Source organism: Cetorhinus maximus, chromosome 5 (genome assembly GCF_964194155.1).
Source record: "Cetorhinus maximus chromosome 5, sCetMax3.hap1.1, whole genome shotgun sequence".
Classification (NCBI taxonomy): domain Eukaryota; kingdom Metazoa; phylum Chordata; class Chondrichthyes; order Lamniformes; family Cetorhinidae; genus Cetorhinus; species Cetorhinus maximus.
Window position 1 is genome coordinate 87,118,424 of NC_135883.1, and position 26,402 is coordinate 87,144,825.

The following is a 26,402-nucleotide window of genomic DNA, read 5'->3' on the forward strand; positions in this document are numbered from 1 at the left end:
AACTCACATTGTTCCATTAGTCGCTTCAAATTTGCCACATAGCTAGCAATTGTTTCACCCTGGACTCTATTTTACGAATTGAACCAGAACCTCTGCATCGTGACTGAGGGCTTGGGTTGAAAATGCCCCTTCACGAGGTCCACGAATTCTTTGAAATTCTTTGAATTTGTGGCACTGAGGGCTGTCAAACTTTGAATCAAACTTTAGGTTTTTCTCCCAGAAGTACTCAAAAGGATCGCTCGCCTCTTCTCTTCCCCCATGATTTTGTTTGCTTGAAAGAATAATGTGAAGTTTTCTATATACTGAGACCAATCATCTGTGGCTGGCTTAAAGGGGTCAGTTCTACCAACTTGTGGCATTTTGGGTGAATATATTTTCTGTTATTTTAAATGGACGTTGATACTTACAATCGCTGGGTGAGGTACAGTACCGATGCCGATTTATCTTGATTTATCCTCATCACCAGTGTGTTGTGGTGTGGCCGACTCATCTACTTGTAATAGAGCTGATCTGCAGGCAACTTTCTAAGTGGAAAAATTAGGTTTATTTACAATACAGCCAGCAGCAACTACACATGTGCTTTCAACTCCATCTCTAATTCTATGCTGACTGTGGAGGTAGCCCACGCTGCTAACACATAGGTTTACACAGATCATGTGAACTTACATCATAGGACTATTCTTAAAGGTACAGTCCAACACTTAACAAAACCATAATTACTGCACCAGTCAACCCTGTTCACTAACACCTGAAGGCTTATGTGAAAATTGGGAGAGCTGCCCTACAGACTAGTCAAGTAATAGCCTGATATAGTCATACTTACTGAATTACACCTTACAACCAAAGTTGCAGTCATCACCATTACCATCCCTGGGTATTTCCTGTCCCACCAGCTGGAGAGACCCAGTGGTTGTGGCACATTGGCATACTGTTGGGAGGGAGTTGCCCTGTGAGTCCTCAACATTGACCCTGGACCCATTGGCATCCAGCCAAACACAGGCAAGGAAATCTCCTGCTTATTATCACTCACTACCCTCCCTCAGCTCATGATTCAGTACTCTTCCAGGTTGAGCACCAGTTGGAAGAAGCACTGAGTGTAGCAAGGGCATAAAATGTTCTCTGGATGTGGGACTTCAATGCACATCAGCAAGTGTGGATCATGCAGCACCACTACTGACCAAGTTGGCCGAGTCCTGAAGGACATATCTTCCAGACTGGTCCTGCAGCAGTTGGTGAGAGAACCAACACAAGCTCACCTAGCCCTTGTTGTAATATGCCTTTAAGGAATATCAGCATGACATCATTAGAAGGGAAATATTTCATGTGATCCAGTCTTAGTTTCACTTTTGCTTTGAGCAGAGCACACACACAGCTCTGATGCCCTCAAGCTTTATACCTACGCATAACTATTCTCATGCGCCTAGTCTTAATAAATGAACCCACCACTTGTTTACACAGTCCTTTATGAGTGATTGGTGTCTTGTGTCTTGTACAGTAAATTAGCCCAAGGGATTATATCATTATAATAACACAGCAGTCCTCACCAATCTACCTGTTGCAGTTGCATCAGTCCATGATAGTATTGGTAGGAGTGACCGCTACACAATCCTTGTGGAGACAAAGTTCTGTCTCCACATTAAGGATACACTCCATTATGTTTTGCGGCACTGCCACCATGCTAAATGAAATTTGATTTAGAACAGATCTAACAGCTCATAACCATGCAGCCATAAGGTGCAGAATTGTATTCAACCACAATCTGTAACCTTGTGAACCAGCATATCCCCCACTGTACCATTACAATCAAGCCAAGGGATCAACCCTGGTTCAATGAAGTGTGCAGGAGGGCATGCCAGGAGCAGAACCAGGCATAGCTTAAAATGAGGTGTCAACCTGGTGAAGAAGATATGCATGCCAAACAGCAGAAACAGTATATGAAAGACAGAGCTAAGCGATCCCAGGACAGATGGATCAGATCAAAGATCTGCAGTCCATAAGACCATAAGACATAGGAGCAGAAATTAGGCCATTCAGCCCATTGAGTTTGCTCCGCCATTCAATCATGGCTGATAAGTTTCTCAACTCCATTCTCCCACCTTCTCCCCGTAACCTTTGACCCCCTTACCAATCAAGAACCTATCTATCTCGGTCTTAAATACGCTCAATGACCTGGCCTCCACAGCCTTCTGTAGTAATGAATTCCATAGATTCACCACTCTCTGGCTAAAGAAGTTTCTCCTCATCTCTGTTCTAAAAGGTCTTCCCTTTACTCTGAGGCTGTGCCCTCGGGTCCCAGTCTCTCCTACTAATGGAAACATCTTCCCCACGTCCACTCTATCCAGGCCTTTCGGTATTCTGTAAGTTTCAATCAGATCCCCCCTCATCCTTCTAAACTCCATCGAGCATAGACCCAGAGTCCTCAAACGTTCCTCATATGTTAAGCCTTTCATTCCTGGGATTGTTCTTGTGAACCTCCTCTGGACCCTATCCAGGGCCAGCACATCCTTCCTGAGATACGGGGCCCAAAATTGCTCACAATATTCTAAATGTGGTCTGACCAGAGCCTTATAAAGCCTCAGCAGCACATTCCTGCTTTTATATTCTAGTCCTCTCGAAATAAATGCCAACATTGCATTTGCCTTCCTAACTATCGACTGAACTTGCAAGTTAACCTTAAGAGAATCCTGGACTAGGACTCCCAAGTCCCTTTGCACTCCAGATTTCTGAATTCTCTTCCTATTTAGAAAATAGTCTATGCCTCTATTCTTCCTACCAAAGTGCATGACCTCACATTTACCAACGTTGTATTCCATCTGCCACTTCTTTGCCCATTCTCCTATCCTGTCCAAATCCTTCTACAGCCTCCCCGCTTCCTCAATACTACCTGTCCCTCCACCTATCTTTGTATCATCTGCAAACTTAGCCAGGATGCCCTCAGTTCCTTCATCTAGATCATTAATGTATAAAGTGAAAAGTTGTGGTCACAACACTGACCCCTGCGGAACTCCACTAGTCACTGGCCGCCATCCTGAGAAGGACCCCCTTATCCCCACTTTCTGCCTCCTGCCAGACAGCCAATCTTCTATCCATGCTAGTACCTTGCCTCTAACACCATGGGCTCTTATCTTACTGAGCAGCCTCCTGTGCGGCACCTTGTCAAAGGCCTTCTGAAAGTTCAAGTAGATAACATCCATTGGCTCTCCTTTGTCTAACCTACTTGTTACCTCCTCAAAGAATTCTAACAGATTCGTCAAACATGACCTCCCCTTGATGAAACCATGCTGACTTTGCCCTATTTTACCATGCACTTCCAAGTATTCTGAAATCTCATCCTTAATAATGGACTCTAAAATCTTACCAACGACCGAGGTCAGGCTAATCAGCCTGTAATTTCCCGTCTTTTGCCTCACTCCCTTCTTAAACAGGGGGGTTACATTAGCGATTTTCCAGTCCTCTGGGACCCTCCCTAACTCCAGTGATTCCTGAAAGATCACCACTAACAACGCCTCCACTATATCTTCAGCTATCTCCTTCAGAACTCTGGGGTGTAATCCATCTGGTTCAGGTGATTTATCCACCTTCAGACCTTTCAGTTTTCCTAGCACCTTCTCCTTGGTAATGGCCACCATACTCACCTCTGCCCCTCAACTCTCTTGAACTTTGGGGATGTAACTCGTGCCTTCCACTGTGAAGACAGACGCAAAGTACTTATTCAGTTCCTCCACCATTTCTTTATTCCCCACTACTACTTCTCCAGCGTCATTTTCCAGCAGCCCAATGTCCACTTTTGCCTCTCTCTTACCATTTATATATCTAAAAAATCTCTTGCAATCTTCTTTTATATTACTGGCTAGTTTACCCTCATATTTAATCTTCTCCCTCCTTATTTCTTTTTTAGTTGTCCTCTGTTGGTCTTTGTAGGCTTCCCAATCCCCTGGTTTCCCACTGCTCTTCGCCGCATTGTATGCTTTCTCTTTAGCTTTTATGCTGTCCCTGACTTCCCTTGTCAGCCATGGTTGCCTTGTCCTCCTTTTAGTATGCTTCTTCTTCCTAGGGATGAATTTTTGCTGTGTCTCCCAAATTACTCCCAGAAACTCTTGCCATTGCTGTTCCACTGTCTTTCCTGCTAGGCTCATCTCCCGGTCAATTCTGGCCAGCTCCTCCCTCATGCCTTTCCTGCCACACCCAGTCATGAAAGGTGGTGGACAATTAAACAACTAATGGGAGGGGGAGACTCCACAAATATCCCCATCCTCAATGATGGGGGAGGCCAGCACATCAGTGCAAATGATAAGGCAGAAATATTTGTGACCATTTTGAGCCAGGAGCGCTGAGTGAATGATCCATCTCGGCCTCCTTCAGAGGTCCCCAGCATCACAGCTGCCAGTCTTCAGCCAATTTGATTCACTCCATGTGATAAAGGAATGGCTGAAGGCACTGGATACAGCTTAGGCTATGGGCCCTTACAATATCCCAGCAGTATTACTGAAGATTTGTGCTCCAGAACTTTCCGTGCCCTTAGCCAAGCTGTTCCAATACAACTACAACCCTGGCATCTACCTGTCAATGTGGAAAATTTCCCATGCACGTCCTGTCCACAAAAAGCAGGACAAGTCCAACCAATCAATTACCACCCCATCAGTCTACTCTCAATCACCATCAGTGAAGTGATGGGAGGTGTTGTTGACAGTGTTAACAAGCAGCATTTACACAACAATAACTTGCTCATCGATGCTCTGTTTGGGTTCTGCCAGGACCACTTGGCTCCAGACCTCATTGCAGGCTTGCTTCAAAAATGGACAAAAGAGCTGAACTCAAGTGGTGAAGTGAGAGTAACTGCTTTTGACATTAAGGTTGCATTTGACCGAGTGTGACATCAAGGAGAATGATAAATTGAAGTCAATCGGAATTGGGGAAAAAATCTCCACTGGCTGGACTCAAACCTAGCTCAAAGGAGGATGATTGTGGTTGTTGGAAGTAAACCGTCTCAGCCTCAGGACATTGCTGCAGGAGTTCCTCAGGGTAGCGTTTAGCCCAAACGTGTTCAGTTGCTTCATGAATGACCTTCCTTCTTTCATAAGGTTGGAAATGTTGATGTTTGCTGATGATTGATTAGTGTTAAATACCATAAGCGACTCCTCAGATACTAATGCAGTCTGTGTCCATATACAGCAAGATCTGAACAATATCCAGGCCTGGGCTGATAAATAGCAAGTAACATTTGCGCCATGCAAGTGCCAGGCAATCACCATCTCAAACAAGAGAGAATCTAAACATCTCCCCTGGACATTCAATGGTATTACCATCACTGAATTCCCCACTATCAACATCCCAGGGATCACCATTGACCAAAATCTTAACTAGACAAGCCATATAAATACTGTGTCTAAAACAGCCAGTCAGAAACTGGGAATTCTGTGGCGAGTAATGCATGACAAGCTCAGGCTGGTATTTCCAGTCTCTTCAGCGGGGAAGAGGTGCATTTGTTGCCAAAGCTTCCTGGGGCCCCTCCCTGATCCCAGGGACTTCATCAGAGACAGTAGCCAAGTTAAGCTGCAGGGGTGCTCCAGACTCAATCATTGGAATTGTACTCCTGAGGACTTTACAGGCCAACATTTATAAAACCATGCTGATTCTTGCTTTTTATTCAGTATTTTGTAGACATTTCATAAAGCCCTCCTTCATGATGGGAGTTTTAATGTTAAAATTAAATTGTTTTCCTCTTACAGAAAAAGAAAAGAAACAAAAACCGGCTGCTGCTGGAAAAGGTAAAGAGTTTTCAGTTTGTCTTGTCACAACACTACTGCATTATACAGAGACAGATGGTGACAGTGAGAGGAACACCTGCACTACTAAGTAATGCTGACTCATATTTGGGAATATTCTTTCATTTCTTGAACACAGTTTAAATACGTTCTTACATTTAAATATTTTTAAATAGAGGAGAAGGAGGTGATTTCATTTCCAATCTGTGGTGGATACTCAATCACGCTCATTGTTATGTATTCACTGGTTTGCTGTTTTTCTTATTCATCTTGGAGCAATGCAGAAATCTAGTTCTAAATCCAGTTTACTTAAAGAACTCTAAGATGCCTCAGAATTTACAGGAGTTTCAACATGCATGGGGCAGAATTTTCCATTCTGGAGACAGTGGCAGGTCCGGTGGCAGACGGGAAGATCGGTGTGATTCCCGCTGGGCGGTGAGATGGGTGAACCTGCGCAATCTACTGCTTTCCAGCTCATTAATTATGCATCCATGTGGACCTTGGTGAAGTTTGTGGTGCAGCGGGCAGGAAAGCGCCTACCCTGCCATTACCTCATGGGGTTGAAGGTCCTGGTACCATATTTAAGGGGCACCCAACAGACATTCACTCACTGCAGGCCAGGAGCTCCGCACTACTCCTCCAGAGTCCTTGCGGCTGCAGCTCGTACTAGAAAAGCTGGCAGATGTGAGCAACCACATCCCGTAACATAAGAGGGCATCTCTGGCATTGTCTTATGCTCATTTCTAAATAACAGCACCGCTGGCAATACACCCATGGTCAGGCAAGTGCTCGTCGTTGCAGTGGTCCATGTTCGCTACCCTCTTGATCTTATAGAGGCCCCATTCCTGATCTTTGGCCACCTGGTGCGGAGCCGACAGGCAGGAAGGAGGACCGCCTTGTAAGCATGCTCCTGTGCCTGGCCAAGGTGGCCATTAACAGGTCCAAGTAGTGGAAGAGGTTCCTGATCTTTGGCCACCCAGCTGGGTGTCCTTGGAGAGAGAGCAAGCAGTGTCCACTGGCACGCTTCAAGCCTTCCATGACTGGTGGGTACTATGGGGGCTGGAGTGCATTATCAGCTCCCAAAGTGACATTTTAATTTAACTATGTAAGGTTCCTTTAAAAAATGTTCTCCTTTGTTACAGTTCCCCTCTAAGGGGATATCACATTAATCTGGTTTGATCTGTTTACTTAATTTGACCTGTTCACCTGTTAATTTTCCAAATTAGTTACAAGTATACTCAAAAGAGTATAAAGGCCCCGCTGCCTCTTGCTGCTCAGGCCTTAGCACCTCCTGGCCCTGTGCCAACCTACAATGTGCCCTCCTTCTTCTCACCTGGATGAGAATCATTACTAAGGCAGGGCTGCCTGCAGCCTGCATCATCGATGCCTCAGTGGAAGTGTGAATGAATTGAAGTGATACATTAAGTGAACATATCCTTTACAGGTTTCTCTCCATCTCAAAGCCAGCAGGCAAATGCTAAGCCCTTCACCTAGCCTCCATCTAGACAGCAGCCCCGCCCCATTCCTTCCAGATAAAAGACATCCTGGAGGACCAGAAATGGGTGTTCCTCCTGTTCATACATGAATGCGTATGGAGACATTGCTCTTTGGTCAGTGTGATGAGAGCCATGAGCAAGAAGCCTCAAGCGGACACTTGTCCACATTTCTCCACAACCCTCGAAACTCTATAGAGAGACCATTGCCTTGGCAGCATAGAAAGACTAATCACATGATTGGGGAGGTGGTGGCACAGTGGTATTGTCACTGGACTGATAATCCAGAGACCCAGGGTAATGCTCTGGGGACCTGGGTCCAAATCCCACCATGGCAGATGCCGGAATTTGAATTCAATAAAAATCTTGAATTAAAAGCCAAATGATGACCATGAAACCATTGTCAATTGTTGTAAAAACCCATCTGGTTCACTAATGTCCTTTAAGGAAGGAAATCTGCTGTCCTTACCTGGTCTGGCCTACATGTGACTCCAGACCCACAGCAATGCGGTTGGCTCTTAAGTGCCCTCTGAGCAAGGGCAATTTGGGATGGGCAATAAATGCTGGCCAAGCCAGTGACGCCCACATCCCATGAACGGATATATAAAAAAAATCCCTTCTCAGCCATGACCCTTCACCTGGGAGGATAGGGCTTTGGAGTTGCGAATTGGCTGCCCTCACCTGCTGTGCCCCTTGGTGGCATTCCACCTCCCTCCCTCCCTTCATCCCTACCTCTGACTGCATCCAAATGGCAAATTGCACAGAATTAACAACAGCTACACACCTTGCTGGGATCTCGGTGTTATGACATCCATGAGTTGGGAACAAACTTGCTGCAATGTGGGCTTAACCAAAGAGAGAACACAAGTGAACTTCTTTGACATCCTTTATACATGATATCAATTGCAAGCAGAGAAACATTAACTATCCATTCACCCATGAGACCCAAGCGCATCTAAGGTGTTTTCTTAATTCTTTTACTTGTGCTCTTACATGGTGTTCTCTGTTTGCTGTCATTGTCAAGGCGATTGAATGCAGGTCTGTGCACATCTTTGGCAGATCTCCAGGAAAATTGGCAATCTCTCAATGGAGGGGGCCAATGCAGACAAGAGGGAGGTTGCAGCACTCATGGCCTAAATGGACTCCTCCACTGTCAAGCCAGATTGTGGATACCATCTAGAAGCTCCACCAGATTTTAACACACCTCACATTTGACTTATGGATGACTCCAGAAGAGCGTCATCAGCCTACAGGGGTCAGCATGGGCTTGGGCTCCCACTCTCCTCCGAGTGTCAGTGGCCTCAGCTATCACAGCCTCTGGCAAATTTCAGACATGTGTGCGGTGCTCTCACCTTGTTGTGGGTCTGAATTTAATCCTAAGCACATACTCACTGAGGTGAAACTTTTTTGCGCTGGCGGAGGATGTGTGGGAATGATGTGGCACTGAACCCCCTGAGGTCCCCTCCTCCCCCTCAGAGATGGATGAATGTGCCCCGGAGATGGCAACTCTCTGTTCCTGGGGTTCACCTGCATGAGATAATAGAATGATCAGCACTTCCTGCCTCTAAAGAAGGGAGTCCATAGAATTGGTTGCAGTTCACATTGATGTCTATACATTGGATAACACAGGAGCACCATCTTTCAGGCTCGCCTGAGGCTTCCCTGGTGCACAGCCATGAGGCTACTCACCCTCTTGTGGCTGAACTCAGGCCTCACTATGTGTGATGGAGTAACCGCCATAATGCCCTGCCAGCTCAAGAGCCTGATCCTCCATGGGCATCAGCATTGCAATAATCTGGACCCCACGCTGATCTGAGACTTTTCATTGGTGTTTTGGGCCCTCTTCTATTGAGGAAACACGACTTGCACGGTAGCTGCTGCTTCTATGGCCAATCGTATGCATGTGGCATTGGGCTACTCTGGAGTCTCCTTATGAGGGTCAGCAGTGCCAGGCTTACACCCCTTGGCAGAGCTGCAGTAATTACTTCCCAACGGGATGCTGCACCTTCAACCCTTTGCCAACTACATTTGCAGCTTTCCATCTCTAGCATCCCCATCCTCAGACTTATCCAGTTTGTGACACCACGTGTGGTGCTCACCTTCATGGAATGGAGAAGTTTGCTGATGTGCTTGTAGCACTGCAACCAGGTTCCCCGGATGACCACATGGCTGCTGACCTCCTCCCCGACCTCCGTCCAGTTTTGCTTGTCTAGGCAGGGAGGTCTCCTCCTTTTGGCCCTGGGGAACAGGACCTCCCGCCTTGCCCATGTAGCCTGGAGGAAAGCATTGAAGGAGTTGTCACTGAACTGTGGGACCACCCAGGATCTTCATTCTGCCATGTTGACAAGCGCATCTTTCCTCAGGAATTCTTCCAAGGCTGATGGGATGAATACTCTCAGGCTGATGGAGCGATGTGTGGGCAGAGGTTTCTAGCAGGGATGAACGGTGCAGCAAAGGAAGTCTGAAGCAGGGTTCAGGTGCTGGAGGCCCTTTAAACATGGTGCCATGTTCCTACCACAACAGGTGATGACGGGCCACTGCTGTAATCCCCACCTCCAGCCGCTGAGTTGTCAGCCACCCTGTCTGCCAGCTGTTAATAGACAGGACGGCATGAGATCCCTCCAGGAATTGGAGTCAGAGGAGGAGGGCCATCACCACCCACTTCTGGTTCTTACCTTGCCCTTCCTGCCAGGTCTCCCAAAATCCCAGCCTTTGTTTCCATTTCCACTAATAGAAATTTTATAGTTTTACTCCAAAAAAACCTCTGGGGATGGTAAATGCTGGAAATAGGAACACCATTTGATTTACAGTGAAAGAAGAGGGACATGTTACATTGTAATAGTAAATGCTGGAATCCAGCATTGTATATATTCCGCCAATAACTGATGTGCCATCCCGAGCACTCATTTTGAAGAATGCAAACAATCACATAACTGTTCCTCTGCTATTGTTTAATATGGTTTTTGTGCCATTGTTATATTAATATCTCATGCCTGAAATTTAAAAGTTTTCTTTTATTTTGTATATTCACAGCTAAACTTGCGAGGGTTAAAACTCTTGGTGAGTTCTTCACAGAAATGGCTCGGATTTATATGATTCGCTAGCACCTAGAAATTCCTGTACTGTATAACAACAAAATAATAAGAGGCATTCGACTAACAGAATGTAAATACCAAAAATAATCATAGCAACATTAAGATTACTTTGGAATCTGTATCATTTTTTGTTGACCTAACTGTAAATGGATTCTACAAATGATCACATCCAGTGGGTGGAATCGCCCCAGCTTTGCACTAAGTGAGGTAGTGGGCTGGAAAAAGAACATTTTGCCCACCGGCCACAATGGTGACTTTTCAAACATCCCAATCCCTCCTCAATAATCATACATTCTCGGGAATAACGCCATTTCGATGGCCAACGGGCTTTCATTCACCTGTCACGCCATCGCCTCGCTGCTTCCTCATACCGGGTGCCATATTTAAAGTGCAGTCACGTGCACACCTCTCAGTGCTCCCAGGCCACGACTGCTGCACAGGAGACATGACCCTGAAAGGCAAGAAGACTGCAGCCCTCGATTTAATGACGTGTCCCTGGAATGCATTTTAGATGCTGTGGAGGCAAGCTGTGATGTCCTCTACCCCTGCTCTGGCCGCAGGAGGGGCAGCAACATCACCAGTCACCACCAGCAGTGGTCAGTGCCAACGTCCTGCAAAAGATGACAGCCACCTAATGCCGAAAGAGCATGAATGATCTCCATTCTGCCAAGGTAAGTCACTCTTCTCATCACTCAACTCCCGTACTTAAAAACTCATCACACATCCACAGGGATCACACTCACTGCTAGTTCAAGAGACATCATCATGCACTCTCCAACACACATCTTCACTGTCCTCATCCCGTATATGGCAACATTCATCACCTACACATGCCAGGCATTCTTATCATCTGGCAGGTGTCCTGCTTACACTTTCTCTATTTGTATTCAGGCAGGACAATCTGGCACACAACAAGAGAGAGAGAGAGAAGTCACAGACTGGTGGAGGAATGCCCGATATCAAGATTTTAACAGACTTTGAAAATAGAATGATTGAGCTGGCTGGTGAAGATCTGGGCTATTCCTGTGTTGACGGTGAGGTCGGCGCTGCTCTACCAAGTGAGGATCCAGCAGTGCAATATCCATCAGACAACCATGCTGTGAGTGATGTGTCCTGTTTCACAGGCCATTGCTATGCACTAATTATCTCCCCTTGCTTTTGCAGGCACATCTAAGAAACAGCCGATGGAGTCCATGATGACCTCACGTCCTTGACTCAAGCCCTGAAGACACGTCGGAAGAGGAATCTGCTGAGACCCTAATTGAAGACCTGTCACAGCACTTACCCATGCCCTCCGCCAGCACAGAGACAGACACCTCAATGGCACCTAGTTCTAGAGTAGGCTCGGGGTCACAATCTGGTGAGCACATCGTGCTGTCTGATCCACAGCAGGCAGCAACTGGGACTTCCCAGGTTTCCGGTACTTGGAGGACCGCTGGAGGCCAGAAATCTGCTCTGTCTGAGCCAGATGACGAGAATCTGGACTCGGTCATACCTCAGTTGCTGGAGATGCAGAGGCAAGCTCGGGAACATCAGGAAGGGATGTCCACTGCACTCCTCAGATTGAAAGGGACAATGGAGGAGTCTGTCCACCTTCAGTCTGAGGTGATGCCAACACACCGAGATCAACACTGGTAGGGTGGCGGCCGCCATGGAGAACTTGGTCCAGGACATCGGTCCTGCACTGCTGCATGGGGTGAACTCCATTGCAGATGCCATAGTTTTCCTCCAACAGTGTCAATGCAGGAGTGGAGTGGAGCAGCTCGATCTCACTCCAGACTCCCTTTCTCCTCAAGGAGTCGGCCAGATGCCCTCGGGCATCCATACGAAGAAGGATCAGCAGGTGCCCACCCCAGGACCATCCACCCAGGTGACACCGGGAGTGTCTGTCCCATCCGAATCCCCTCTTCCTGTGACCTCAGCAGCTCCAGCTCCATAGGCCAAGGAGGGTGCCACTGCCACACAGCAGGACCACGAAAGGTCTTGGCCCTCCAGAGGACGCCCGTCAAGGTCATCATAGACAGGGCATAGCAGTCAGCAGGCTGCCTCCATCTCTGCTGTGGATTTCGGGGGGGGCACCAATATATGGCAGCAGGGTTAGGAAGGTTAAGAAGATGTAATTGCACAGCCTGGGCACGGGTGTTAATTACATGTACATAATGTTCACTATTGTGAATAAACTCCCAAGAATGTTCTCTTGCCTATGTCTCCTTGATATGTTGAGCAGTGTTTGTGCCACTCAGTTGTGAAACCTTGGTCCCTGTACAAGATAAAGGCAGGTGTCTCAGTCCAGGGCCTCTTCCCTGTGCAGTGTGTAACCTTCATAGCAAAGTGATGGTCCAGCTTTACACGTACTGGACACATTAGTGATGCCTGCACCTCGATGGCACTTGTCATTACTGCCGAATGTCGTGGGCAGGCATCACAGAGTTCTGTCATTCGCTGTGTGTGCTCTCAGCACCTTTGATGTGGGGCTGGCTCCCCATCTCTTCAGCATCTGTGACCAATGACACTGTGCTCCTGAAGGGGACAGGTGCTAAATGCTGACAAAGGATCAGATGCATTTAAAGTTTCACAGCTGCATCTCCATGATATGACCCTGATCACAAAGCACAAGTGAGCTGCCCTCAGCCAGACAGGAGTCAGACAGTCACAGAGGCTGTGTAAAGATCTATGGAGTGTCCTCACTGCATGTCGTCATCATCCTACTGGAACCTAGTGACTATTAGGGCCTCCACTGCATCTCCATGACAGAAGCATTATCACCGAGGGTACGTACGTTGCCATCAGCCAGAATGGAGTCAAATGTTCACAGATGCAATGTTAGGATCTATGGTGTCTCCTCACTGCATGCCGTCATCAACCTCCACAAATCTAGCAGCTTGTGCACGACCATCAACCGGAATGCTGCCTTGCCCCCCATCAACTCAGCTCAACCGCAGAGAAGCCCTTCCCCTGGCACTGCACTATCAGCCAGCCGGGAAAAAGTGACTTGCCTCTGCCCTCGCCTGTATGCGAGGTGCCTCAACCTTGAGGTCTAACAGGTGACCCTTGTGAGTGCTGTGCAACATTACTGTGCACTCACCTCCGAGCTCCCCTCAAAGTGCAGCTCGCCAGGTGCACGCCCTATGTGTTGTGAAACACATCGGTGTGCAGTCATGATGGCATACTCGAACGATCCAGTGTGGGGGAATGATTCCAGCGAGCTGGGCTTATAATGATATGCAGATGTATTACAATGAAGTTCCCGACATCCGGTGGCACAAAACATGGCCTGCCATTGACAAGCGGAGCAGATGATTGCAAACGTGTTTGAAGGTGGCATGAAACTGATTTTTGGCCCTTTGCCCTATTGTCTGATCGCGCCCGCCATGGCATCGTCTGCTAATGGAAGCGGACGATTCCAGTACTACTTGCACAGAACATATTAAATGTTTTTCTTGAATATTGCTGAAAAGAGCAACATGTTGCTGAAGCTTTTCATTTTGCCCTCATTGGGACAAATGCAAGAGTGCCAAATTTCAAACAATCAAAACAATTTACAACACAGCAGAAAAGGGTGCTGACTGGTCAAGGTGTTGCAATGGAGAAAGCAACGAGGAACTATTGGTTCCCCAAGTTCCCATGCATTCTTGCTTTCACATTCCTCAGATCATCAGATTCCTCAGGCACTGAATTCCAGATCCATTCTTACAGTGGTTAAAGTCCTGTGCAAGAGCACAAATTCATAGAATTACCCCTGTCATGAAATACCTATTGAATAGCGGTTGTATCATATGTAATGCTGAAAGAAAAAACATCAGCAACATGTTGTTCTTTTCTGCAATAATCAAGAAAAACATTTATACCGGGGATTTCCTCTGGTCTCCTGCTCCAGCACTGCAGAGTCATAGCAGTGGAGAAGAGATGCCTTGATGCAAGTCGCTATTAGAAATTCGGAAATTCTGTAACACAAGCAGATAAATAAAATATCAGTGTTCACAAAACAAATCTGAAACTTAAAATAAAGGAATGATAAATCCAATGAAGAATGCAATGAAAATTTCTATCCAATGTGTTCAGTGCTGAAGTAGTAAACATTTAGTATTTAAATTATAAGCTGTGATTTTATTCTTTAATCTGTTTGTACAAGTAGTACTGGAATGTTTACCGCAATTTCAGTTAATTGCCTATTTTGCCTGTTTACAACATACTTTTCAGTTCAGTGTGGAAGAACCTTCAGTTCAGTGTGGAAGTACTGATACAGGTGAAACACAATGGGCAGAGTTTTCTGCCTGCCGGGTGGGCAGGCCCGACCCAATCTCCAGTGGGCGGGGAGATGATCCCTGCCGGAGAAGTGGGCCCCACCACCATTTTACGTGGCTTAATTGGCCCGCCCAGCATGACGTCCGGCAGCACTTCCTGTGCAGGTGGGGGGGATTCCCCAAAAGCGAGGGTGCGTTCTTTCGCACATGCGCACGAAAGAGCGCACATCTCCCTGAGGCTAAGTGCTGCCTCAGGGGGATCACTTACACTTTTAAAAATATTAAAAGTAGAAAAAAATAAATTCCCTAACATTTCCTCCTCATGTGACAATGTCATAAGAGATGGGACATGTTCATAATTAACATAATAACTTTATTAAAAAATTTTAAACCCTGCATGAAACCTCATCCCGCTGGTGGATGAAGTTTCATGTTTTTTCTAGTTGCCACCAGCGCTCCTGGCCTGCCCGCCAACCTTAAAGTTGGACGGGCAGATACACTAAGTACTTTAATTGATCTGTCAATGGCCTCAATTGGCCATTGACAAGTTGGCGGGCCTGCAGCTGATTTTGCTGCGGGCCCGCCTTCCTGAAAATTTAAATGGACCGGGATGATGCCCGACGTCATCCCGTGTCATTTTACGAATCGGTGAGCGGGCCCCGCCCCCTCCCCCTGTTCGCCAACGGCAAAATTCTGCCCAATGGATGTGATAACTTGTAGAATCATCTACATTTAGGCCAACAAAAATGATAGAGTCCAAAGTAATCTTTGGTATAATGCCATGCTCAATGCTAGGATCAAGACTAAAAGCAAGTAGCTTTGTGTGTGCTCCCTGTGAATATGACAAAATCTAGGCTGAAAAAAATTCGGCATCCAATCACATGACTTACTTGGTCAACACAGATCAAATGTGGAAACTTGACCTTAACTAAAAGAAAAACTTGCATTTACATAGCATCTATTGCAACCTCAGGATAGTATTGTGATATTATTTTCTATTCAGCACTCTGATACTTATGTTTTTTTACTTTGTATTACAGCTAAACCAGCAAAAGAGAAAGCACCAGGTGGGTGCTGTAGACATGAGACAAGTTCATTTTTTTTAAGGGGCCTTTCAAGGGATGTGGGTGTCGTTGGCAAAGTCAGCATTTGGTGCCCGTCCCTAATTGCCCTTGAACTGAGTGGCTTGCTAGGCCATTTCAGAGGACAGTTAAGAGGCAACCACATTGCTGTGGGTCTGGAGTCATATCTAGGCCAAACCCGGTAAGAGTGGCAGATTTCCTTTCCTAAAGGATATTAGTGTACCAGGTGGGTCTTTGCAACAATCGATGGTAGTCATCATGGCCACTGTTACTAAGACTAACTTTATAATTCCAGAATTTATTTATTAATTGAATTTAAATGTACCAGTTGCTGTGGTGGGATTTGAATCCATGTCCCTAGATAGTTAGGCTGGGCATTTGAATAGCAAGTCCAGTGACAGTACTACTATACCCCCATCTCATTATGAATGATCATGATATTTATTTCTTACTCTCTGTCATCGAACATATGGGATTAAAAAACAAATTTCCTTGTAACAAACTGCCCAGCTTCTTTTCATACAGTAGCTTCAGATGCTTAGATTTTCAGCTGGCTTCTGTCCAATTTTATGGTGCTAATCAAAAAAGTGGCCATGTGTAATGGGATGGTAATCTAAAGCACCCAAGCACTACCAGCTGCCACCAGATCCATTTTCATCACCAAAAACAGTGACCAAAATGAGTTGGAATATGAAAATGACACAGTCATGTCTTATGTCAAATTTCTCATCATTTCTGCCTCATTTGCACTCATGTATATTCATGCCAATATAAAATAGCTTGTCAGGGTTGATAGACACCACTGAGAAAGCAGAAAATATTTGAAAGGGCGTAGACTGGACCTTTAGGGGCACTGTTACAAGTTTAATCTCAATCAGTATTTTGTTTTATTTTGTTGCCAATTCACATTGCCGTCTATTCAGGGTAAACTTTAAGAATGAGTAAGAAATTGGTTTAAGTGTAGAAAAGAATGACTGCTCATTAGAGGAGTTATGCTAGGGTTGGAGATAGAACTAAAGGGGTGCTTGGAAGTTGATGCTGGCGCAATTGCTGTTTCTAATTTACACGCGTAACCTGGATTCAGAAACTTAAATACAAATTATTCAAATTTGCAGAAGGTACCAAAGAAGGAGAAGCAGCAGCTGTTCACAAATTACAGATTGACTTAGATGGAACATGTATGTGGGCAGAATAAAATATAATTTAAATTTAAGATTTAAAAATGCCTAAGTTTGCACACAAAAATAAGTGAAAGGTGTATGTCATGAATGGTATTGAAATAGTTAAGTGTGAAACTAACAGACCTAGGAATCTTAGAAGACGCAACACTCAACATATTCAACTAATCAACAAATGTAGAATAGTAATCAACAAAGCAAAGACAATTCTGAAGTCCAGAGCCAGAACAGAAATATATAATAGAGGAAATTGGGATCAAACTATATAAAGGTGAAGTCAGAATGTACCTTGAGTATTGTGTCCACTTCCTGTGAACTGAACGTATTACTGAGGAGATTTTTCAACAATTTTGACAGAGAAATTACGCAAGGCAGAGTCCAGTTATCAGGAATGTCTGAACAGGAAATGAGAGGTGATCCTTTAAAGGTTAACATGATAGTTAAGGGGATGGACAAAGTAAATTTGGAATACCAGTTGAAGTAACAAGAGAAAGATAAGGTGACATTGGACTGAAAACTATTAGACCTAAAGGATGACAAGTCCACAGGACCAGATGACCTACATACTCAGGTCTTAAAAGAAATGGCTTCAAAGACATTAGAAGCATTGGATATAATCTTCCAAAGTTCCTTAGATCCTAGAAGGATTCCAGTGGATTGGAAAATAGCTAATGTAACACTTTTATTCAAGAAAGAAGGGAGACAGAAAGCAGGAAACTACACGCCAGTTAGCCCAATGTCTGTCATACAAGGCCGGCCAATTACTGTCCCATCAGTCTACTCTCGATCATCTGTAAAGTGTTGGAAGGGGTCAGCAACAGTGCTATCAAGTGGCTCTTGCTTAGAAACAACCTGCTCACTGACAGCCAGTTTTGGTTCCGCCAGGGCCACTCAGCTCCTAACCTCATTACAGCCTTGGTTCAAGCATGGTCAAAAGAGCTGAACTCCAGAGGTGAGGTGAGACTGGCTGCCCTTGACACCAAAGCTGCATTTGACCGAGTGTGGCATCAAGGAACCCTAGCAAAAATGTAGCCAATGGGAATCAGGGAGAAAATTCTCCACTGGTTGGCATCATACCTAGTGCTAAGGTTGTGGTTGTTCGAGGTCGATCATCTCAGCTCCAGGACATGACCGCAGGAGTTCCTCATGGTAGTGACCTCAGCCCAACCAGCTGCTTCATCAATGACCTTCCTTCCAACATAAGGTCAGAAGTGGGAATGTTCACTGATGATTGCTCAATGTTCAGCACCATTCGTGACTCCTCAGATACTGAAGCACGCCATGTCCATGACAATATCCAGGCTTAAGCTGACAAGTGGCAAGTAACATTCATACCACACAAGTGTAGGCAATGACCATCTCCAGCAAGAGAGAATCTAACCATCACCCCTTGACGTTCAATGGCATTACCATCACTGAATCCTCCACTATCACAGCCCTGAGGTTACCAATGACCAGGAACTGAACTGGACTAGCCATATAAATACTGCAGCTACAAGAGCTGGTCAGAGGCTAGGAAACCAGAGATGAGTAACTCACCTCCTTACTCCCTGAAACCTGTCCACCATCTACAAGGCACAAGTCAGGAGTGTGATGGAATATTCTCCACTTGTCTGGATGAATGCAGCTCCAACAACTCTCAAGAAGCTTGACACCATCCACAACAAAGCAGACTGCCTGATTGGCACCACATCCACAATCATTCACTCCCTCCACCACCGACGCACAGTGGCAGCAGTGTGTACCATCTACAAGATGCAATGCCGGAACTTGCCAAGTCTCCTTAGGCAGCACCTTCCAAATCCACGACCTCTACCATCTAGAAGGACAAGGGCAGCAGATAAATGGGAACACCACCACCTGGATGTTCCCCACCAAGTCACTCACCAACCTGACTTGGAAATATATCGCCATTCCTTCACTGTCGCTGGGTCAAAATCCTGGAACCCCTTTGGTACTCCTAATGGTACTGTGGGTGTACCTACACCACACAGACTCCAGCAGTTCATGAAGGCAGTCACCACCACCTTCTCATGGGCAACTAGGGATGGACAATAAATGCTGGCCCAGCCAGCGAATCCCGCATCCCATGAATGAATAAGAAAAAATAAGGAAATTGCTAGAATCACTATTAAGGAGGTTATAGCAGGATATTTAGAAAATCATAATTTAATCAGGCAGAATCAACATGACTTTGTGAAAAAGAAATTGTTTTTAACTAATTTATTAAAGTTTTTTGAGGAAGCAACAAGTAAGGTGGATAAATGTGATGTACTTGTATTTTCAGAAGCCATTTGATAAGTTGCCACATCAAAGGTTACTACATAGATAAGATTACATCGTGAAGGATGTAACATATTTGAATAGATAAAGGATTGGTTAGCTAAAACTAAGCAAAGAGTAGGGATAAATAGGTCTTTTTCATGTTGGTAGGCTGTAACAAGTCGAGTGCCACAGTGATCATTTCTGGGGCCTCAACTATACAATCTACATCAATGATTTGGATGAAGGGACTGAATTATGGTAGTTAAATTTGCCAATGTCACCGAGATAGGTAGGAAAGGAAGTTGTCAACAGGAGATATAGAGCCTGAAAAGGGATATAGATAGGTTAAGTGAGTGGGCAAAATTTTGGCAGATGGAGTATAATGTGGGAAAATGTGAACTTGTCACTTTGGCAGGAAGAATAGATAAGCAGTATACTATTTAAATGCAGAGATATTGCAGAACTTTCTGGTACAGAGGGACCTGGTAGTCCTGGTACATGAATCATAAAAAGTTAGAATAAAGCAAGTGATTAGGAGGGCAAATGGAATGTTGGCATTTATTGCAAGGAGAATGGAATATAGAAGTAGGGAAGTTTTGCTTCAGCTGTACAGGACCTTGATGAGACCACAACTGGATACTGTGTACAGTTTTGGTCTCCTTATTTGAAAAAAATATATAATTGCATTAGACATAGTTTAGAGAAGGTACCTTCGACTGGGTTGAAGGGCTTATCTTATAAAGAAAGATTGAACAGGTTGGGCCTATACCCATTGGAGTTTAGAAGAAAGAGAGGTGATCTTACTGAAACATGTAAGATTCTGAGGGAACTTGATAGGGTAGATCCCAGGAGGATGTGTCCACTCATGGGAAAGACTAGAACCACAGGACACAGTTTAAGAACAAGGTGTCCACCTTTTAAGACAGAAATTAGAAGTTTTTTCTCTCAAAGGGTTATTAATATGTGGTATTCTCTTCCCCAGAAAGCAGTGGAGGCTGGGTCATTGAATTTATTCAAGGCAATGTGAGACAGATTTTTGATAGACAATGGTAATGAGGGCAGAGGACAAAGTGGAGTTGACAACAGTCAGATCAGCTATATTCTTATTGAATGGTGGAGCAGGCTGGAAGGGCTGAATGGCCTACTCCTGAGCTTATGTTCCTATGAATATATAGGCCTTGATGGGAATGAGCATGGAGATGGATAGGTGTAGAATTTTGCACCACCAGCCAGCGTGCTGGTCTCCTATCACCATCCCATCCCAGGCCATTTTCCCAGAGGTGAGATAGGAAGCAGCAGGGCTACACATTTGCCAGTGGTTAGTTACCAATTAAGAGGATTTAAAGCCTTTTGTCAGAGGCCGACTGGAACAGGATTCCAGAGGGTTGGGGGAACAGCCCAGCTGCATAGAGGGGGCCTCCAGGTACCAGACTGGAGGGGAAGGGTCAGCATTTCAGGCAGGCTTTGAGGCCCTCCCTGCCTGATTCAGGTGCCTGATGTAAGATGCAGCCACAGGCATCCCTGTGGTTTTCCCTCCACAATGGTGGCTTGTCTGCTGATCCTATTTTTTATTTAGCAGTTTAAAAAGTTGGAGATAAGCTGCCTCAAAAGGGAAGTGCCCTTTCTTTCCTTTACCTGAAAAGGCAGCCTGCTCGTGCTTCAGTGCTGTAGTGTCTCCTATTGGCCCTCCAGTTTTGAGAGCCCACCTGCTGACCTTAACTAGATGATGAGTCCACCCTCTGGACTTTCATTGGTCAATCTGGGGAAAATCATAGCCGGATCACTGTTCCCCGGTGCAGGCTTCTGACCCAGCATTTGACCCTGATATTGGGGTCCGAAAGCCATCAGGGTAAATCCTGCCCATAGAATCAACTTAGTGAAATTTGAACCTCATACTAGGAAATCTTCTTTCCAAAAAGAGTGATCATCACACAAAATGGTTTGCGCCATTGTGGTCCACTCTGTATTAAGCATTGCTCAGGAGGCCCACTCTGGTGTGGCAATCTCTGCTGCAAACCAGATGTAGACACGAAAGTGGAAATTCTGGAAACTTTTCAGAAACAATTGGATGCTAGAATGGTGAGATCTTTGGAGCTCCCTGGGTGAATGAATAGCCTTCCTCAACCATAAGTACCTTGTGATCTTCTGTTTCACTTTATAAGCTACAGACTAATTTTTATCCAGATTTCCTGTGCAATTACAACTTTTATTTTTGTATTTGCAGCCAAGCCTACAAAAGAGAAAGAACCAGGTTAGTTTTTCACAGAAAGTATCCAGTTCTTCAATTATGTTTCTGTTTTTATTTGTTCATGTGATATGCGCATCGCTGGCTGGGCCAGCATTTATTCCCCAGCCCTAATTGCCCTTGAGAAGGTGGTGGTGAGCTGCCTTCTTGAACCACTGTAGCCTGTGCGGTGTAGGTCCATCCACAGTGCTGTTAGGAAGGGAGTTCCAGGATTTTGACCCAGCGACAATGAAGGAACGGCGATATATTTCCAAGTCAGGATGATGAGTGGCTTGGAGGGGAACCTCCAGGTGGTGGTGTTCCCATCTATCTGCTACCCTTGGCAGTAGTTGTTGGTTTGGAAGATGCTGTCTAAGAAGACTTGGTGAGTTGCTGGACTGCATCTTGTAGATTGTACACACTGCTGCCACTGTGCATAGGTGGTGGAGGGTGTGAATGATTGTGGATCTGGTGCCAATCAAGCAGGCTGCTTTGTCCTGGATGGTGTCAAACTTCTTGAGTGTTGTTGGAGCTGCACTCATCCGGGCAAATGGGGAGTATTCCATCACACTCCTGACTTTTGCCTTTTAGATGGTGGACCGACTTTGGGGAGTCAGGCCGTGAATTACTCACCACACGATTCCTAGCCTCTGACCTGTGCTTGTGGCTGTAGTATTTATATGGCTAGTCCAATTCAGTTTTTGTTCAATACTAACCCCCAGGATGTTGATAGTGGGGGATTCAGTGATGGTAATGCCATTGAATGTCAAGGGTCGATGGTTAGATTCTCTCTTGTTGGAGATGGTCATTGCCTGACACTTGTGTGGCGCGAATGTTACTTGCCACTTGTCAGCCCAAGCCTGGATATTGTCCAGATCTTGCTGCATTTGTTAGGAAATAGAGATAGTTCAAGTAATTTTATTTGTAGTTGTCAGTGTTAGGAATGAGTTTTAGCTTTAAAGTTTTAGTTTGATCTGCATTTCTGCATTTGTGTGTGAAGAAAAGGTCAAGTTGAGTTTTAGGTTCACTTTAAAAGATGCCTGCATTTCTAATGAGAGTTTATAACTCTCAGAGAAGTTAAACAATCAAGAGTAGAAAAAATGGGCCTGTTGCCTAGCAATAGGGGCCCAGAGAGGCAAGCCCCATCCACCCACAGACACACACACACAGAAAAAACTAGAAGAAACAGTTTTGAGTTGATTTTGAAGACAGCTGCCAGGAGAGACTGAAGAAACAGGGACAGATAGCAAGTCACAAGATGAAGGGTAAAGTCCACCAAAATCCAGGGGAATGGAACAGGAGAAACTCCCAAGTCGACCGTCTAGTCAAAGGAAGGACAAGAAGCTGGGAAAAGGTCCTGTTAAGTGAAGTTAAGAGTGAGGAGCAGAGGAAGGTTCCAAGCTTAAAGCTTAAAGGAAGAAAAGCTGCAGGAAGCAGACTTAAAGCAAGAGGCCAGAGATCCAAAGAGGTGGCTGAAGGTCTGTAACTCTGCTATGGACATGTGAAGCTGTGGTGTACCATTGACGGCTGAATTGGTGAGAGACTGTGCGTGGAAGAAAGCTTGAATACATGTGGTGACCCAGGGGAGAGGAACATCAGAAGGAGATTTTGAAACCCTGGAGGTGAACCCTTGCGGAAGGAGTCTGAGAGAAAGCATCAGTTTGGGAGAAGATTCCAAGGCGAGTTCTTGGAGAATGGAGATTGGAAGGATGGAGTTCAGTGAGACTGGTTGGCTCACAGTGTGACAAGTGTCTGGGGGGAGTTGAGGCGAGATCCGTAGCATCTGGCTGAGGTGGTATCTGTCAATTGGTTTCAGAGTGTAGTGTGTCTTTCCACAGATCATCTACTGATTTACATGGATCGTGTACTTACTGTGAACATTAGAGTATAACTTAGCTTTTGTAACTTGTGTTACAAATCCTTACAAATCTGTGTATATCTGTAAAGGTAGAGTTGTGGGTGAAGGAGTATTGTAATATAGTTAATCTTTTCTTGTTGAATAAATGTTTTATTCTTTTGTTAAAAGTTCATCAGCTGAGTCCTGTGACTCTGTTCGGTAGCTACTCTCCATGTGTCTAAACAAACAAATTAAAAGTTAGGATCTATCAAGCTGGGTTCCACTCTGGGATCAGGCTTGTCCAGTAGTAATATCAGCTGGGATCATAACGCATTTGGACATGGATTACTTCAGTGTCTGGGGAGTCGTGAATGATGCTGAACATTGTGCAATCATCAGTGAACATCCCTACTTCTGACCTTATGATGGAAGGAAGATCATTGATGAAGCAGCTGAAAATGGTTGGGCCTAAGACATTTAATGTTGAAAGACAGCCTAAGGTGTTTAAGTGAGGAGAAAATGTGCAAGCTGTAAGCACTTTGGCTTAGGAAAGCTGGCTGCAAGCTTGGTTAGAGAGTTTTGTTTTGAGAAGAATATTGAAAGCCAGGAGAGAGATAGGAAAGTTGAGGTTATTGGAGAGGGTGGTCCAGAGTGTAATGGCTAGGTGACTAAAGGCTGTACAGATGAAGATTCACAAGGCCAGAGGGCACAGAGATGATGGAAAAATGGAGATGACTGCAGAGGTATGATGGGGTCAGTGTATGTAAGGATTTGTAGATTTGAAGGCTTTAGGTTCAATCTTTTTGCGAATAGAAAGTGAGTGTAAGCCATTACAGGCGTGTGAGCAGGGCTTATAGCAAAATTGAATGTAGGCATCAGAGATTTGTATAATGGGTTTTTGGGAAATGAAGGCTAGGGCGCCACTGAAAAGGGCACTGAGGGAATCAATGTTGTGGTACAAAGGTTTCAGTGGCAGTAGGCATAAGTTAGCAGTGAAAACATCAAAACAGCCTTGGTAATGGACAGGATAGTAACTCTGAAGGTCAGTCTTGTGTTGAACAAAACAGTGATTTTGTGCTGCCTATCTTAGCCTGATGGAGCAAGGAAGAAATGAATGGTGTTAATGACAATATAGGTATGGAGTTTAAACTTGTAGCTTCAGACTTTCCAACATTGAGTTGGAGGAAATTTTGGATCATCCACAACTTAAAATCATATGGACGGTCTTAACAGCATAGTATGATCTGATGAAGAGTCATACGGACTCGAAACGTTAACTGTATTCCTCTCCACAGATGCTGTCAGACCCGCTGAATTTTTCCAGCTATTTTTCTTTTTGTTTCAGATTTCCAGCATCCACAGTATTTTGCTTTTAACAGCATAGTGTTGTCCGAGGGGGTTCAGGGGTCAATTTAAGTTGTGGAGTGGTAGGGCTGATTATCATCAGCAAATATATGGAAGCTATATTACAGATGACATCACTAAGGGATAGCATGTAGATGAAGAAAAGAAGGAGCTCAAAAATGAATCATTTAAGGACTCCAGAGATGGCAATACAGGAGCTGAAGAGAAGCCATTTCTGAAAATGTGCTAGCTGAATTGGTACTAGTAAGAGTGAAACAACATGAGGAAGTTGGAACACAGGGGAGAGGCATTGAAGGACAACATCATGACCAACTATGTTGAATACCATGGAGAGGCCAAGGGGGACAAACAGGGATAATTCTTCATAGTCAGAGTTGCAATGGATATCACTGTTAACTTTGGACAAGGATAAGCTATACTGAAACTAGTTCAACAAAGATTTTCAGATGAAGTGGCCATGCAGTGGAGAGATGATCATGCATTCAATGATCTTAGATGAGAAAATTAGGTTAAAGAGGGGACAGAGGAAAACAGTGTAGACAATGTCTTCCTCTGCAGCAAATGCAGCAAAGATTTTCACGCCAGAGCAGGCCTCCTGAGTCACAACAGGCAATGCTTAATACAGAGTTGACCACAAAAGCACAAACCATTGTCTTATGAGATGGAAGGCTGCCACTGTAGCGAGGGGATAATAATTGGAGAAGGCCAAGAAAATTGGCAGCCATGGCCAAGATTTTCCACTCGGCGATTTGGGGGTGGGGCCCACTCGCCGAGGGGAAAATGACGCGGGATGACGTCGGGAGGAACCCCCGACATCATCCTGGTCCCTTTAAATATTCATGAAGGAGGGCGGACAGCAAAATCAGCTGAATTAAGGCCATTGACAGGCTAATTGACCTTATTAAACACCCTGCCCGGCCAACCTTAAAGCTGGCGGGCAGGCCAGGAGCCCCAGCGGGCTGTAGATTATTAATGAAACTTCATCCACTGGCGGGATGAAGTTTCAAGACCTTTTTTAAAAAAAATTAATAAATTTATGTGTTTATTATTAACATGTCCCATCTCGTGTGACATTGTTACATGAGGGGGACATGTTAATAATTTTAATATTTATCTATTTTTAGAGTTTACTTACCTCTCACGAATCTCCCTGAGACAGGACTTTGCCTCAGGGAGCAGTTCATTCTTTTGCACGCATGCGCGAAAGACCGCACTTTGACAGATGGGGATTCCCTCCACCCCTCGCACAGGAAGCGCATAGTGCTTCCTGACAGGCAGGCCACTGGGCAGGCCTTAATTGGCTCGCCCACTCAAAATGGTGGCGGGCCCCGTTTCGGCAGTGGGGTTCGGCTGCCCGCCCGCCGCCAAGCCGGTGGGGCCCACCCGCCATCGAGGTAAGAATTCTGCCCCATGTCACTGCTTAACTTTATGAAACTCTTCTTCTGTGCTGTGAATGATCCATTGAATGTAGGATTTGCCGGTTGTTTCTCCATATGATTGCTATATAAAAAAGGTCCAGGCATGAGGAAAATATCACCAAGCCCAGTGAGCCCATTCTTTCAGTAATTGTTTCTCAAGTGAAAGGAATTTTGTGGCCTTGGTTGTGAAATGTCTTCCAGTCATCAGATATCTTGGTCCAGGTGTCACTTAAAATAGTTTCAGTAAAGAACTATTTGTTTTCGGTAGGAATCATGCCTTACCCTATAATCATTTCATTTTTCAGCCAAACAAGAAAAAATTGAAAAAGCAAGTACGTGTCGTATGAAACCTTTGCTTGGCTCTCTTTCTTGACAGAATAAAATCAGCGCTAATAACTGGCATTAATGTGTGCTTTTAATTTTCCCTCCAGAAATG

General features: G+C 45.1%; 1 protein-coding gene across 1 annotated transcript in view; it reads left to right on the forward strand.

The window, feature by feature from the left end:
* trdn (triadin) overlaps positions 1–26,402 on the forward strand; it is a 565,816-nt gene that overhangs the window by 377,456 nt on the left and 161,958 nt on the right. Inside the window, exons 22-26 of the mRNA XM_078542852.1 lie at positions 5,730–5,768; positions 10,292–10,318; positions 15,638–15,664; positions 21,347–21,373; positions 26,272–26,298. Coding sequence (XP_078398978.1) covers positions 5,730–5,768; positions 10,292–10,318; positions 15,638–15,664; positions 21,347–21,373; positions 26,272–26,298 — 147 coding nt within the window. The remainder of the gene's footprint in view (positions 1–5,729; positions 5,769–10,291; positions 10,319–15,637; positions 15,665–21,346; positions 21,374–26,271; positions 26,299–26,402) is intronic.